General features: G+C 44.3%; 1 protein-coding gene across 8 annotated transcripts in view; it reads left to right on the forward strand.

Moving 5' to 3' along the window:
• The window catches only part of MYO3A (myosin IIIA), a 107,599-nt gene that overhangs the window by 27,237 nt on the left and 63,840 nt on the right, over window positions 1-16,522 (forward strand). For 5 of the 8 annotated variants that reach the window (XR_007245781.1, XR_007245780.1, XM_048511333.1 and 2 more), the window contains 5 exons: window positions 5,733-5,809; window positions 8,038-8,183; window positions 12,013-12,078; window positions 12,532-12,687; window positions 16,140-16,175. Coding sequence is in view for 6 of the 8 variants with exons in the window: in XM_048511333.1 (XP_048367290.1) it covers window positions 5,733-5,809; window positions 8,038-8,183; window positions 12,013-12,078; window positions 12,532-12,687; window positions 16,140-16,175 (481 nt within the window). In the remaining 2 variants the exon portion in view is untranslated. Of the gene's footprint in view, window positions 1-5,732; window positions 5,810-8,037; window positions 8,184-12,012; window positions 12,079-12,526; window positions 12,688-16,139; window positions 16,176-16,522 lie in introns of those variants that run through there. The other 3 variants (XM_048511334.1, XM_048511336.1, XM_048511339.1) reach the window with 2 other exon arrangements.

The following is a 16,522-nucleotide window of genomic DNA, read 5'->3' on the forward strand; positions in this document are numbered from 1 at the left end:
TTAGTTGTTTGTAAAGAAGATCGATGTTCTCAGCATTCCGAGGTCATTCCATGGTTTGTTTGTGTCAATAACGAGCCTTGGAACTTGGAAACCTTTGGACTTGTATTGTCGAAGGCTTTCAAGGCTGGATTCAACTAGTTCTGGTGGGTTTTCCAGATCACGGCCAAACAGCCCGGAAAACCCACCAGAACCACTTTGGACTTGTGTCCCCCTTTCACTCGAGAGAAAAGGTTTGCAGGCAGAAATGTGTTTTTAATTGAAATAGAAATGAAACACTATTTCAATTATAGAAATAATGTGAACAATATAAATCCTTCAGCATCTAATGATGTTTACCAGACATCATGCCCGCATGTCCGGTTGCTCCCCACAATTCCTCCTGGCGTTCTTGGTTGTGGTTTTATAACACTGTCTAGACTTCACCTTGAGGCTAATACCCCTGACCTCATTTTGCACAAACTGGCACATGGGGACGTCAGGGATTGAACCTGGGAATGTCTGTATACAAAACCTATTCTCTAGTACTTAGCTAGGCCTCCATTTTAGTTTACGCATTTTACCTTTTTTAATGCATTTACTGTGACATAGTTTATCTTTTAATTATTTAATGCCTTACATGAAGCTTACAGATAGCACTAGTCAAAAAAATTAATTAGATGTGTGTTTATTTAATTAACCTAATTGGACTTACTCCTGTTTTTTAAATTGTTTTCATTTCAAGCATAATGTGCTGTGGGCTGTCTGGTTATAGAAAATAGCTGCATACATTTGGAGATGAAATAATGACTTACTAATAAATTTCAGATCATGATCTATAAATAGATATGGAGATTTGACGGTAACTTCACTTATGACATAAAGAACAAAAAACAGCTCAATAGGCTGGTCAATTGTCACTCTGCCACTGGTTTAAGAGCACGTAAGGCTGTTCTTTCTCTTTTTTTAATCTCTAGGTCAGTGATGGCGAACCTATGGCACGGGTGCCAGGGGTGGCACTTGTAGCCCTCTCTGTGGGCATGCGCACACAGAGTTCATCATGTGGGGGATGGAAAATCACACCCACACCCACACACAGACATCTAGGCTGGCCTGGCCACTGAGCACGATGTGCGCGCACCACAGTGATCAGGGACGACTCGGCTGGCGGACCTGGTGCCTGTGCTCTGGGTGGCTGCTGCCTGAGGAGGGGTGCAGAGGAGGCAGAAATGCTAGAGAGGCCCAGAGCAGTGCGTGTGGGACTTGCTGGAGGCTAGAGCAGGCTGGCCCCTGCTCGAGCTTGTGGGGCGGAGGAAGAGGGAGCAAACCGTTTTTTTCTAAACTAAAACCTCAGCATTGAGGTTAAATTGTCAGGTTGGCACTTTGTGATAAATAAGTGGGGTTTGGGTTGCAATTTGGGCACTCGGTCTCAAAAAGGTTCGCCACCACTGCTCTAGGTCATATTTTGTATTTATCAACATGTGCAAAAATGGAGAGCCATTTAAAGCAAATTAATCCCTGGAAATATAGATGTACCCTTTCTAATGAATATAATTTCTACTTAAGCACTGTGTATCCAACCCTGTGAAGTGAAGTTCCACAGTGACCTTCCAAAGGTTTTCTAAAATGTAAGACAACTTTTGTGGTCATGTGGCACCAGTAGCATGTATCCAGTTTCGTTGCCCTTGGTTAGTTGCAAACTGAGTGGGAATCATTCTTGGAAATATAGTGATTAGTTGAAGCAATCTTGGTTGAGCTAATCAAATGAACTGTTCAAATGGAAAGAAATGTTCACCTTGCCCTCAGTCGCTATTGGGCAATGAGTCATTGCTGAGCTTAGGATTTGCTTTTAGTCATTCTAAGTTATATCAGCAGATAAAACTGTGAACTTTACTGATTTTACTCAAGAGCCTTTGTGTTGCCATTGTACTGTGCCAGGTAAGGAAGGTATCCACATTATCTACTTGTTCTATCCATAGATGGTACACAACGGCTAACAAAATGCAATTTTTATTTACATGTTTATAGTCTGCCTTTCTCACTGAGACTCAAGGCAGATTTTATAGTGAGGGTTTTCTAGGCAAGAGACTAACAGAGATGGTTTGTCATTGCCTGCCCCTGCATAGGTTTCCCTTCCCCATTCCCAAAGTATCTTCATCCCCCAAAACGAATAAAAAATTATGCAATCGCCTCATTTTCAAAGACGGAAGGCCAATTTGCACACTACTTTTCAACTAATAGGCAACAATTCTGTGCCTTGTGACATATCTGTGACTGTGCATGCATCTGTTAGTGCTGCATAGTGAACACATGCCCCAAACTGGATGATTGAGATTAGCCTGAACTCATCAGATTGTAGAAGCTAAGCAGGTTTGGCACTGGTCACTATTGGGATGAGAATTCCAGGATTACTATGCACTTTTAAATCAGTTTTAAATAGTGGTGGCACCCCGTTCGCATGGCAGAGACAACATTTCTGTCACATCTAGTTTGGCCCTAATTGTAAAGGTCACCTAAATTGCCCTCCTAATCCTGCTAGATCTGAAATGTGTGCTTAGTCTTGGTTCTCTCTATATTTAACAATGCTTGTCTATCTGCGTAAGATCTGCACTCTTGTTTTAATCCTTCTGCAATATTTAAACAATAATATTGTTCCTCTTCCGGAAAAAAAAATTCAATCCATTTTCCATTGCAACTTAAAAAAAAACTCAACCAGCCAACCAATGCAAAAGCTGTTGTTAGAAAATTTGCAAGGACTTTTTTTTTCAGGCTGTCTAGTTTTATGCTTGACTGGCTGATGAAGTGCTGGAAGAGAATATTGCCAAGCGTGGCATGACATCATGAGTCTTTTTGCAAGCAGCAAGAGCCCAAGGAAATATCATTCATCAAGACAACTGCGATGCTGTAATCTGAAATGCCAGTTTGCTGCCAACAGCAAAAATGATGATGATAATTAAAAAATAAGCCTTAAGAAAGTGTCTTACAATTGAAATTTGAAGCATGTTTTCTGTTGCATCTGAACAAGGATCATCTCTTAAATATGGGTGGCACTTCAGAGAAGAAAAGCAGGATCCGTTTTCAACTGACCGTGCTGTATAAGTGAATGTTCGCTTTTTGCTTGCTTGTTTTCTCCATGAAGCAATCTGAGGTAATCAGATCTGACAACAAAGCATAATAAAAAATCTCAGTCACTGCCTTTTCTGAGGCACAAAGGTCCAGGTCTACATTCCTTTGCCAAACTGCTGTGAACGAAAGTGGTTCAGAAGCAGGTTTTGTCGTGGGTGAGGGAAATGTGGACTTGTTTTTCTCCAAGTTTGTCAAGCATGAGTGCATAAACATGACAAACAACAATCAAACGACTATGCAGTAGCACAGGAAGGAGTGGTTCTTAAATTGGTCTGAATCCTAAAGTCGGTTGTGCCTTTCTAGCAGGCTGGTCATGAGCCTGAGGTGGGAAGTATAAGAGACAGAAGAACAAGACACTGGAGGTAGAAACTCTGGGCCTACTCCCAGTGGCAAGAAAAGCAGGGCAGCTGCTTCATTTCCTCTTCTTCCCGCTCCTGTGAGGAGCAGCAGTGGCGTAGGAGGTTAAGAGCTCATGTATCTAATCTGGAGAAACCGGGTTTGATTCTCCGCTCTTCCGCCTGAGCTGTGGAGGCTTATCTGGGGAGTTCAGATTAGCCTGTGCACTCCCACACACACCAGCTGGGTGACCTTGGGCTAGTCACAGCTTCTCGGAGCTCTCTCAGCCCCACCTACCTCACAGGGTGTTTGTTGTGAGGGGGGAAGGGCAAGGAGATTGTAAGCCCCTTTGAGTCTCCTGCAGGGGAGAAAGGGGGGATATAAATCCAAACTCTTCTTCTTCTTCTCTTCTTCCTTTGCCACATGGTCCCACTAAATGTAAAGCTTCTACCTGCCAAGTATGAGAGGAGTGTTTTATACCTAAGATTTACACATGGAATACAGTGAGGCTTCCTCAGAGCACTTTTTAATGCCTGCCAACGCAGAGCTCCAATAGGAATCTGGGTTACTGAAAGTGGAGATTAAAACCTAGATGGCTATCATCAATTACTAGTTGACAGTATACCTACAACTGACAGGTCTAATACTCTTTTTTTCTTTCAGTTGACCCACAATCTGTCTGGAGCATGAAGATAGTTTTAAAAAACTGCTTACGTTAGGCCTAGCTCCAGACCAGTTACTTGACTCAGGTCTTAGGAGGGTAAATATCTTGGTTTGTCAAGGCCTTAGTGATATCAAGCTGCAGAATGAGACAGTTTTCCTCCCAAATTCATAGAGATCATTAAAGTAATGGACAGGAATTGTAACAGCTGCTACTCTTACTAAATTTCAATGGGCTTTCCCAAGAGCTCGCTTTAACACTTTTCCATTGGCCCTGCTTAGTGGGAGATTCCAGCAATGATGATGGCACATATATGTCCTTGTAATGCAAATGTGATTGAGATAATTGCTTATATTCTACTACAGTGTGGATTTTACAAGGATGTTGGTAATCATTTAGTCTTGTGCCTGATGACTAGGCCTTTTGGATGTTCTGGTTATATTCTAGTCAACCTTTGCTCAAAGACGAAGATTCATATACAGTGTCAAAGTTTTGTTACATGGCTAGCAGAATCTTTGGTGTTGTGACATTGCTTGTTAACTACTTGTTAACATTATTAGTGTGCTTATGTTTCAGAGTTTTCTGCTGGTCTGTAACTGTATTTAATAAAGTTCAATTACGCATAGGCTCTCTGATCAAGTCAACTAGCTAATGCTGTGTTGTGTCCCCGAATTCTTAGCAATATCTCTCTTTTGGCAAACAGACTAGTAGATTGGATCCAACCAGTTTTCTGCTAATGAAAAGAGGAGGAGGGGTTTCCACTGGTCACCAAAAAAGGCTGTGTTGGGGAGTATAGAATACACAAGTACAAATGCCATGTAGAGTGTACTGAGGTGGAGAAATAAGTTATATTAAATGAAGAGGCTAGCTGGATCCAACCCAGTTTTCCAAAGGCTCCCCGAAAATCAAAAGTTAGATTTGTGTTTTCTTAAAAGAATTCTGCCATGCAAGTTGGATTTCCTATGATATACATATTTCACATTCTAGGACAAATCTGGGGGTTTTTTTTATTCTATAGATGCTATATGCTTGGTGGTGGTTTCATCTTCCTTGTGTTTTTCTTTATTTTTTTCTTGCCATTATTGCTGATCATACTTTTAATGCAAGCAAGCTGTTCAAACTCACGTTTTGTTTGTAAGGCTGGAATCGAACAAATGACTGAATAATACATGAATCCTAGTGCTGGTACTGTCCCTTTAAAAAGAATGCCACCGGTGTGTGTGTGTGTGTGTGTTTAAAGTGCTTGGTGCTCTAAATAAGCAGGTAGTTTGCCTCTCTCAAATGTTCATTGTGGTTTCCTGCTGCTAAGAAAGGACGTTGGAATACTATAATCACCCTTCCTGCAAAAAATGTGCAGTCAAGACTGCTTGTAAAGACACTCATTTGGAACTGAACTCAAGCTGCTCCAAAGCCGTCAGCAGGGAAGGAAATGCAGAATGTCATAGGAATATGTACCAGCATCCATGGCAGTCTTGCTCCCTGTCAGAGGATTGCACGAATTCTAAAGAAGCTTTTAAAGGGAAATCCCACATTGGGGTACCAGCATGAGATCATTAATGAAGTGATGAGTTCTGGGTGGCACTCTTTAAATATAACTGTTTCACTGATCTCCAGTTGCCTGTTTTGTCTTTAGGTGTATCTGCTCAGCTGACCAGCACGCACCTCCGCCGGAATACATCTGTAGGAACTCCCTTTTGGATGGCACCTGAGGTTAGATGACTATTACTTCCTGGTTTTAGATCTGTCTGATTGTGCTTTCTCTTGTTAGCCTTTGCTTTTCCCAGTTCTTAATGTTTTTCCAAGTTTCTAGAACTCTCCTCTTTTATGCTCTGAGTTGTATGAAAACCTTTTTTCATTGGATCAATGTTGAGACTGATTTATGAATAAATTAAGGGGATTCTTTGGTGGTATTTATCAGAGCACAGCAAAACAACTTATCTCGCCCTGAAGTTTCTCCAGTATTAATTATTTTTGGTGGCATTAATTCTTTTTTAAATTCAAGATATTACATGCATGATAGAAAACAGTGAAGTAATTATATACATTTCACCTGCTCAGGTAACTTTGTGCGTGCCTTTTCCCTATATAAGTTTCTCTAAGGAAAAACTAAGCAAACTAGGCTATATATAGTGAGCTGAATTCTCTGTATCCAAGTCATGCATTTAGGAATTTGAAGGGATTCTGTACAAGGCCAAAGCATATCAAAGCCGAAAGAGACCCCTTATGTTGACTCTACAAATTGTTGTCATTTATTGCCAGGTAATGGCAGCAGGACTGTTACCTCAGCGTTTAGCATGTTCAGGTGCTCTTGTGTTCAGAAAGGTTTCCATGGCTAATGCATCTGAGTATGTGTACAGCCTTCACAAATACTGAGATGGATGTGCCAGTTCTGTCATGTGGCATTCCCTCTCAATGTCCTGTACAGTGAAAACCATGGGGGAGGGGCAGTTTTGCAGTGGACGAGGACAGCTGCATCATGGTACAGCTGCGCTGACTCCAAAGAATATTGGAGAAGTGTGGAGAAGAGGGAAGAAAGTTGAAATTCGCAAACCCTCCCCCCAATTCACCATTTTTTCCCAATGCTTAAGCCTGCTGTTTTTGTGGCATAGGTTACTGGCAGTCATAGGGGGTATTCCCAGGCTGAAAGACCTGTGGAAGTCAACTAAAGTCGACTCCATCCCTGGGAATGCCCTTGGAACACACACATACCCCTGCTGCCCCAGAGGAGTGCTGGTGCCACAGCAGGTTCTGTGTTGGGCACCAAGGAGTCTCCCCAGTTCTCCTCCACAGTTGCATTATTTTTTCACTTCTAGGCAGGCAATGCAAACAAGCGGTTTATTGAACCAGCTGAACCATCATATATGGTTGGTAGACTGAGTTCTGCTTGGTGAGCCACAGGTTACCCAGTCCAGGTTAATGAGAAGGCGGCAGCGGCTCTCCATCTAGTCCAAATAGACGGATCCCATTGGTAATGACTGACTGTCTTTCAAAGCCTTCTCTGATGCTTTGAAGAGGATGTGTTGTTGTTTCTGATAAAGGTTGATGAGCACATCACACACAGATTGTATCTGGGGGTCCCATCCTGTGTGACAGTCAGGCATGTATTTCAGGTTTTCCTTGATTCCTGTTCACAGGGTGCCTGATTTGGTTTGAGACCACAATGTTCGTGGAGAAGGTGCTTCTTTGCCCCCCTCCCCCAATTTTCCTCACCTGCACTGCAGAAAACCCTGTGTCCAAGGGAACATATGGATTTCTCCAAAGGACCAAATATGATCTGCCCTGTTTCAGGTTGGAAAAAATGGTCTGGGGTGGGGGTGGGGGGCAGAAAGCTGAAGCCCCTTTTCAATGCAGCCCATTTTCCTGATCTGAATTGGGCACCCTGTGTATGATAACCAAGAAGAGCTTGCGATTCACATCTGACTGATAGAGAGGGTGAAGACTCCAGATCCAACCTGTGAATTGTTTTGTCGGTCCCAGTATCAAGAATCTTCTGTCGGACCCAGAATCTTCTCAGGATTCTGAATTGCATTGCCTTCGATTGTAGAAAGAAGCAATTTGGATTTCTTTTTAAAATGTTATACGCTTATGCAGATATTCTGTTACCATAGCAATAGCTGTGGAACCATAAATGAGTTCTTTCTCTGTGTTACTGACACTGTAGCACATCAACATGGCTTTATGAGTCTGTCTCTCTGCTGTTTTCTGCAGCCTGGCTGTTATTCACAGACAACATAGAGGGTCAAAATACAATTTAACCACTCAGCCTTTTAGACTATTCCCACTTCATGCTTAGTAGGTATAAAAAGCTTGAAATTATGAGAGTTCTGGCTGCTGTAGTGGGAACCGTAAGAGCCCTGTCACACTCAAACTATGATTATCTGGGCAGCTCTCGAGTCAGATGCTTTTCATTTTATGGGTTTTTTTTTCAATCTTAATAGGTGATTGCTTGTGAGCAACAGCTGGATAGTTCCTATGATGCCAGGTGTGATGCGTGGTCACTGGGTATCACTGCTATAGAGTTGGGGGATGGAGACCCACCTTTGGCTGACTTGCATCCTATGAGAGCCCTTTTCAAAATACCAAGGTATGGTCTTTGTACACTTTTCTTGTGCCTTTAGCTGGGCAGGTGATTTCCTCTACAGTCACGAGAACCTTGGAAATTGGTACAGTTCTGTAAGCCTTTGCAATGTAGTAAAAAAAATGTTTTCCATCTGTAAAATGACTGTCCTGTCCTGTAATTTTAAAGAGGAAACATTCTAGAACCTTCGTGAGAGCAGGAGTTTGAGCCCTTGACAGGGAGATGTGGGACTCTAGGATGTAAACCGTATCATATATTTACTCGCTGCATGAAGGTACTTCCGTTTGGTAGCAGGTATCATAGAAAAGATTCTTAAGCGTAAGGATGTGTCACTGGCAACCACAATCAAGACAGTTTGTGCCATAGTATTTCCTATTACTGTGTATGCCTCTGAAGATGCCAGCCATAGACAGGGGCAAAAACTAACTGACCGCGGCCACACTGCCCAGAAAACCCACAATAGCCAGAACTAAGGAGTGTTTCTGCGATATGCACCAGTCGTGGGTTGCTGAAAAATGCAATAACTGCTTTATTTATGTGATTGATGGCTACATTTTCCCAGGGTACCATGGGGAAAATGTTCCTTTTGGTCCAGACTTGTACAGTACCAATAGCTTTTCAGAAGAATTCTGTTTTGCTCTAAAAGATGCTCAAAAAAACCCTGACCTCTTCTGAGAGGCTGTTCCACAGGAATGGGGCACCCATGGGAAAAGCTCGAGCTAAGCCTGTTACAAAGTACGCTTCAGATGGGAGATCTGTTCTTTCCCTTCTGCAATTTAGAGGGAAATGCAAGGTAGATCTTTACAGAAGAGGCTTGGTTTTATATTGGCTCATAGAATCATAGGCCCCTTCCGCACACACAAAATAATGCTTTTTCAAACCACTTTCACAACTGTTTGCAAGTGGATTTTGCTATTCTGCACAGCTTCAAAGAGCACTGAAAGCAGTTTGAAAGTGCATTATTCTGCATGTGCGGAATGAGCCATAGAGTTGGAAGAGACCACAAGGGCCATCAAGTCCAACCTCCTGCCATGCATAGGGTAATGTTTTAATTATTTGCAGTATATGAAATTTTTACAGTTTGAAGCCACTTTGAGCTTTTAGGAAAAGTCACATGGGAATACATTCTTTTATTTACTGCTAAAACAGTAATACAGCATTAAAATAGCATTTTGTCTTTTTTTTTAAGTGAAAGCATGGGCTGTAGAAATTCAACTCGTGCAGTAATTAAAGAATACCTTTCACAAGGGTGGATCCAGCATAATTTTTCTTATGGAGCAGAAATGTTTTCGTTTTCACGGGTTTCGATTTTTCCATTTGTAGTGATGTGCCAGGTAAATGGAGTGTTCTTCGAAGCATAATGATCTGTTGATTCCGTCTTGTTCGAATTTAGCTTCACTGAAGCAAAAACATTAGTTACTTCATCGGAAAGTGGGAGAGCCAGTGTGGTGTAGTGACAAGCAGGTGGAACTTAAATTTGGGAGCAAGAGGGTCAGATTGCCACCCAGTTGTATGGCTCACTGGGTGGCCAGAGACAAATTGCTCTCTTGCAGCCTAGCTTGTGTCACGGGGCTGTGGTGAGACAAATATGCTACTCTTTCAGCTTGGATACAAATAATAAGGAAATGAAATACAACCTTCAGTTAAAGGATCTTTGCAATGTCCTGACACTTGCCTTTTACAGACTGGTAGCATTATCCTAAGCCAGTGTTTCCCAACATTTTTGACATCACGGTACCCTTGACCTCTTCATATCTCACGGTACCCCTGCCATTCCTCCCACCTTCCCCTCCCAGTGCCCCTGCCTGCCACCCCACCCCCTTCCCCTCCCAGTGCTTCTGCTTGCCACCCCCACCCCCACCACCTTCTCCTCCCAGGGTGAAGGGAAGCGCTGTGGCTGCTGACCTTGTGGCAGGTCCTGCCCCCTGGGCCAGCTCCATGTCCTTGCTGGCACCGGCGGAAGACACCACAAAAGTGAGGGGGGCAGTAGCATTGCCACAGTACATGCTCACGGCACCCCAGGGTACCACGGAACCCTGGTTGGGAATCACTGTCCTAAGCCTATCTTGCTCTTCCATTGTCTTCCCTGTTCTGTTCAAATATGCTACAGTTTCTCAGAAAGCCATCTCCCAGTCTATCCCCCATCTCAAGCTAGGCAGAAATTTCCTAGCAATAAGAACAGCTTGACACTGGAGCCTGTTACTAAGGAGGATGGCAGGCTGGAGGTTTTGAAGCAGAGGCTGGGCCGTCATCTGTTGGGCCTGCTGTCTTTTGGGTTTCTGATGGTGAAAAAGGGTAGGTTCGAAATGACCTTTAAGACTCTTGAAACTATTGACCACCACCTAATTTTCCTTTTCTCCTTTAGCCTCAAAATGCCTAGAATGCCTAGCCTCCTTTAGCCTAGAACAGGGGTAGGGAACCTGCGGCTCTCCAGATGTTCATGTGGGGGGGGGGGGGGGTAGGGGGAGGGGGGGGTGGGGGGGGGGGGGGGTGGGGGGGGGGGGGGGTGGGGGGGGGGGGGGGTGGGGGGGGGGGGGGGTGGGGGGGGGGGGGGGTGGGGGGGGGGGGGGGTGGGGGGGGGGGGGGGTGGGGGGGGGGGGGGGTGGGGGGGGGGGGGGGTGGGGGGGGGGGGGGGTGGGGGGGGGGGGGGGTGGGGGGGGGGGGGGGTGGGGGGGGGGGGGAGGGGGGGAGGAGGGGGAGGGGGGGGGGGCCGGGGGGAGAGGGGGGGGGGGGGTGGGGGGGAGGGGGGTTGGGGTTGGGGGGGGGGGAAAGGGGGTGGGAGGGGGGGGGGGGGGGGGGGGGGGGATGGGGGGGGGGGAGGGTGGGGGGGGGGGGGGGTGGGGGGGGGGGGGGATGTTCAGGAACTACAATTCCCATCAGCCTCTGTCAGCATGGCCAATTGGCCATGCTGGTAGGGGCTGATGGGAATTGTAGTTCCTGAACATCTGGAGAGCCGCAGGTTCCCTACCCCTGGCCTAGAATGTGCTGCTTACTCATGCTATCTTGACTTTCCTTCCTTGGCCTTCTCCAGTCTGCCATCTACAGTCCGCTGAATCTGCAATCACCAGAATTGCTGATGATTGCCAAATCCAGAAGTTCCTACTTAGTCTTTGCCCTCCTCAACATTTCCGCTTCCCTTCACACCCTAGATTTCTGCCCTTGGCTGTTCTCTTCCCAGCTGTATAGTTGATCATGCAAGGTTTCCACAGGGGGAAACCCTTTCCATATTTTCCTCTGCCAATTAGGGTTTGCTCTTGGTGCTCAGCTACTTTATTTCTACCCGGGTTGATCTAATCAAATTCCTTGACTGTCAGCTGCCACCTATATGCAGGTGGTGGTGGGAGAGGGTCGGGTGTACATTCAGGTCATAGCCAACTTACAGTGACTCTATAGGGTTCTCAAAGCAGGAGACATACAGAGGTGACCATATTATTTGGTTATAGGGAACTCTTTTCTGGATATCTCAGATTGTGGCCCTATGAGTTACAGAGGTAACATTGTGACATTTAGTCCTGATAATATTAGCAGACACAAAGCATTGGAAAAAAACTACTTATGACGTTAATAATGATGAATAGCTCATTAATCATATCATTTTGTTGACATGCTGAAAAATTCACTAGAGATTTTTAAATCCTCTTTTTTAATTGGGCAGGTAAGTCATGTAACATCCAGACTGTCATCAGCACACTATACTAAATAATTCTCATTTGAAATGAGACAAACTCAATTGGGTTTTCAGTGTCTCATCTACAGACTCATTCCTCAGCCTGACTTGTTTCAGTCTTTTTTGTTCAATCTACTCACTAACCTATTTTAACACCATACTATGCAGAAATCCACCTCCAACGTTACGGCAGCCGGAGCTGTGGTCACCTGAATTCAATGACTTCATCAGCAAGTGAGTGACAATGAAGCTGTTTACAAGCAAATCAGTGTACGAATTTACACCAGTGCAATCAAAACTGTGTCATGACGTTTATTCACAGAATTCACATGTTCAGATAAGATAGGAATATTTTTTTTAAACAAAGGGACTACTAAACATAATGTGGAGGAATTTATGGTCTGTAACAGTTATGGATAAAAGGATTACTTGTATGTTTTTATTAGAACTGTGTTATTCATTATATACTTGTTGCATGCATAGTATTTATCAGAGATGTATCAGGGGACTCAACGTGGGCAGGGACTAAATGGTGCCCCTTGGCCATGAGTAGAGAACATTCTCCATCACTCCAGAACTGGCCGGGGAATAGCGCTCCCTTGTCCTATGTCCCATCTGGCATTAAGCTTCAGTCTCTGTCTTAACCCATTTTTGGTTACATCAAGTTTTTATTTCCTGCCAGTGCAGGTGCTTGACCAAAGATTATGAGAAACGTCCAACAGTGTCTGACCTATTGCAGCACGAGTTTGTGAAACAGGTGGAGGGGAAGGAAAACATCCTGCAGATGCAACTGATGGAGTTCATTGATGTTCATCAGCAAATGGGAGTCACAGAAAAAGCAAGGTAATCTTCCTTCCCGTTCTCCCTGATGTAGCAAAGAGGACATTTTCAAAACTGTTTAATTTACACTGTTAAAAAGTGTCATAGAATGCACACTTTCTGGTGTTTCTTTAAGATCTTTTTTCTGGTGCCCAAATCTGAGCCTTTGGTCCAAGTCTGGCCCAGATTTGGGCTGGCCTTTGGCAAGGAATTGTGAGCAAACTGTTGCCTACCCTTTCCCCAAATGAATCAGCAGCCCTGTCATTGCTCAATCTAGTGGTCACATTGGATCTTGCAACCCGATTTCCCTGGAGCAACCCCTGCATTTGGCATGTTGCCCACCAGAACTTCCCTTTGCACCCACTGAGCATTGTAAGGTATGGCTTGAGACTGGCTGCCCTCACTCAATGAAAGGGTTTTCTACTGGAAGATCAGGAAGACGAGTAAACATCTGGGCTTTCCTTAGTAAGTATGTAATTTCAGTCCCCATTCAGGCTTTCCTTCTTCCATAAGGTGTGAAGAATTCTGTTCTGTGGCAGCCATTTTGAAGTGGTGCTCACCACCCCCTGTCAAAATTCCAAAGATGCCCGTAGGCCCCAAAAGGTTGGGCATCCCTTCTCTAGAGGAAACTGGGCGTGTCTAGGAAACGTGTGGGGTTTTTTGCCAGAAAAAGAATGGATGTGATATTTCCAAGGTTTCAAAAATGTTAAGGTTTGAACGTTTTTATTGCGGAGTGGTGGGATGTCATTCGGCTCAATCAGGAACCTGTTTCATGGTCTCTTATGAAAGGGAGTTTAGTTGGGGCCAGTCGGGCCTGGACAAATTGTCTTCGGCCAAGCCAAATGCATCCCATCCGCAATTTACTTTGACTCCCGTGTTTTGCAGCCCCAAGCGGTTCTTCCCTAGTGGGACAACCACAGCTAGTGAGATGTCTCTGTCTTGGCCTCAGATCTGGGCTAAGCAGTCATCCATGAGAAGCTTGCTAGTTGACAGAGTTCAGTCGGCTGTGCCTTGTAAGTGTCCCCGTCAGTTTCCTGCTGCAGGAGCTGCTCAGCATGAATAATTGTGGTGAAAAGAAGCAGCTACTTTGCATGTGAAAGAAAATGTATGGCCAGAAATTCTTTGACTTCACTTAGCAGGCTATTTTTTATTATTGTGGTATTTCGCAGCATAATCTGTGCATCGTCAGGCGCCCAGAAATGAGTTGCCATTTTATGAAATAGCCCAGTGTTTTGGCTCAGTGCCAGAATGTCTGAAACAGCTTCTTCAAAGCAAAATGCTGGATATCAAACTTATTAGATGGTTAGCATTGATGTATGTCCGCCTTGCTTCAAGGTAAGGGATAATAGATTTTTTTAAAATTAAAAATAGGATTTACAAGGATTTTTTTTTGACACTATCAATTGTTAATGTCACTTTCCCCCCATGGCAAATGAGCTGCGTAGAGAAATCTTATTAAAATCAGAAACATTTTTTTCCTTATTGATATGTGTGGCAGCTTAATGTCTCCTTGCAGTCTGCCTGTGAGATCTGGGGGATATGCTTGGTTCTTTTTATAGTCTGCAATTTATTTCGGAAGGATGATTATGTGTATTCCAGAAATGAAATCTCCAGCCAGCGTGGCAAAAGAACCCTTTAAGAATTGTAAGGGTCAGGGATGTAGGAAGTCCTTGCAGGAAGAAGGCAACGCTGGGTCAATGGCTGGAAGCAGATTTAGTGGGTGATGTAAAGGAGAAAGTTGAATGCTTGTGGCAGGAGTTCAAGCAAGTCAGTCAAGTTTATATGAGCAATGAGCTTGAAGGCCTTTCTAAACAACACCCTCTGCATGCAATAGAGGCCATGTTGCTATTTTTATGTTACAGAAAATTTAACTCGCTGTCTTTTCTCCAGAATTCAGGGGTGTTTTATTTTTTCCAACTCATGCTACAATTTTTTTTTCATTTCCCATCATCTCTTCACCCTGGCTAGTGTACTACTAGTAATAGTAGCAGTAGTATTACTAGGGTTGATGGCGCTCAGTTTTGTTCAAAACTTAGAGTGGGTGTTCAAGAAGATGAGAAAGAAGAGTTTGGATTTATATCCCCCCTTTCTCTCCTGTAGGAGACTCAAAGAGGCTTACAATCTCCTTTCCCTTCCCTCACAACAAACACCCTGTGAGGTGGGTGGGGCTGAGAGAGCTCTGAAGAACTGTGACTAGCCCAAGGACAGTGTTGGAGTGCACAAGCTAATCTGATTCACTAGATAAGTCTCCACAGCTCAAGTGGCAGAGCAGGGAATCAAACCCAGATTCCCAGATTAGAGCGCATCTGCTCTTAACCACTACACCACACTGACTCAAGAGTAGCAATGTCGCACCACTGTCATGATACCACCAAGCAATTTCTTCTCCTGCCACTATGCAGAGTGGCTTTCAATAGAAGGTATTGAGATCAGAGTGGAGCATCAGGCCAGAGTCTCTGGAGAGCCAGTTCTTATACAGCATTATATTAAAGAACTTCAAATATTTTTGTAGCCTTTTTGGAAAGGGATTGGGGGGGGGGGGATTACAAGATAATGGGCCATTGTGAAGATTTCATGAAGTAATTCGGCAACCAGGGAATGGCAGGTCATGTGCATATTGTTCAATTTTAATTTGTTGTTGTGGGCCCTTTGTAGAGAGACGATTTGGTTTTTGTTTCTTGGTATAAATTATCACACAGTAATACACCTGGGTGGATATTGTTTATGTTAAGTTTAACACAGTATAAAAGCTTATTGCGAATTGTTTAATTGGGAGTCAGCGTGGTGTCGAGGTTAAGAGCAGGTGGATTCTAATCTGGAGAACCGGGTTTGATTCCCCACTTCTCCACCTGAGTGGCAGAGGCTTATTTGGTGAACCAGATGTGTTTCCACACTGCTACATTCCTGCTGGGTGACTTTGGGCTAGTCACAATTCTTTAGAACTCTCTCAGCTTCACCTACCTTGTGGGGAGAGGAAGGAAAAGAAGCTTGTAAGCCACCTTGAGTCTCCTTAAAGGAGAGAAAGGTGGGGTATAAATCCAAGCTCTTCTTCTTCTAAGTGTTTATTGAATATTAAAGATACTGGTATGACAGTACTGTTAGTCATACAGCTACTTGCTTGGATTGCTAAACTATGCAAAATGGAGGCAGGCAATGAAGAGGGAAGCCAGGAGGTCTCTTAATGAGAGATCTGGTCTACCAAAGCAGAAGGAGTAGCAGTGGCAAAACACGTATACTGATGCCTAAACGTATACTGATGCCTTCAAAGTATTACGTTAAAAAGAACAAGCCCTGCTCCCAGGGTTAGAAAGCACAATTATGAATGGCGTGTGGAGTTGTGGAAGTGTGATGACTGCTTATTGGACATTGCAAGTGACTCCACTAAAGATGTGGTCGCTTCCCATTTTGCAGTTTAAAAAAACAACAATTTTAAAAGATTCATGTTGAGATGACTGCTCTCTTGTCTCTCATCCCAGTTCAAGAGTCCTCAGATCTCAAAGCGGTGAACACCAGTAAGTAAATTATCCTCCTCCTACCATGATGCCCATGTATTTGTGAACCTTTAGGGGGGGAGGAAATGGTGCTTGAAAGTTTGTGCAGCCCCTTCCCCTCCAGCACATAGCCTGTCCTTTAAAAAGAGGTGTTGGAGAGCTGTGAAATCCTGCTTTGCATCGCAAATTTGACTTCTGTGCATTTTGGCTTATTTGTGTAACAATGGTCGTTTCCCCACTTACCTCGACCAAAGGTTGCTGCGCGCTACTCCCAGCGCACGTCATTTCTGGCGCGCTCCTGGGCTTCCCCACGACCCCGCGCTCTGCGCTCTGCACTCTGCGCGGGGTCATCAAAAGGCGCTGTTTCA

This window comes from Sphaerodactylus townsendi, linkage group LG11 (genome assembly GCF_021028975.2).
Source record: "Sphaerodactylus townsendi isolate TG3544 linkage group LG11, MPM_Stown_v2.3, whole genome shotgun sequence".
Lineage (NCBI taxonomy): Eukaryota > Metazoa > Chordata > Lepidosauria > Squamata > Sphaerodactylidae > Sphaerodactylus > Sphaerodactylus townsendi.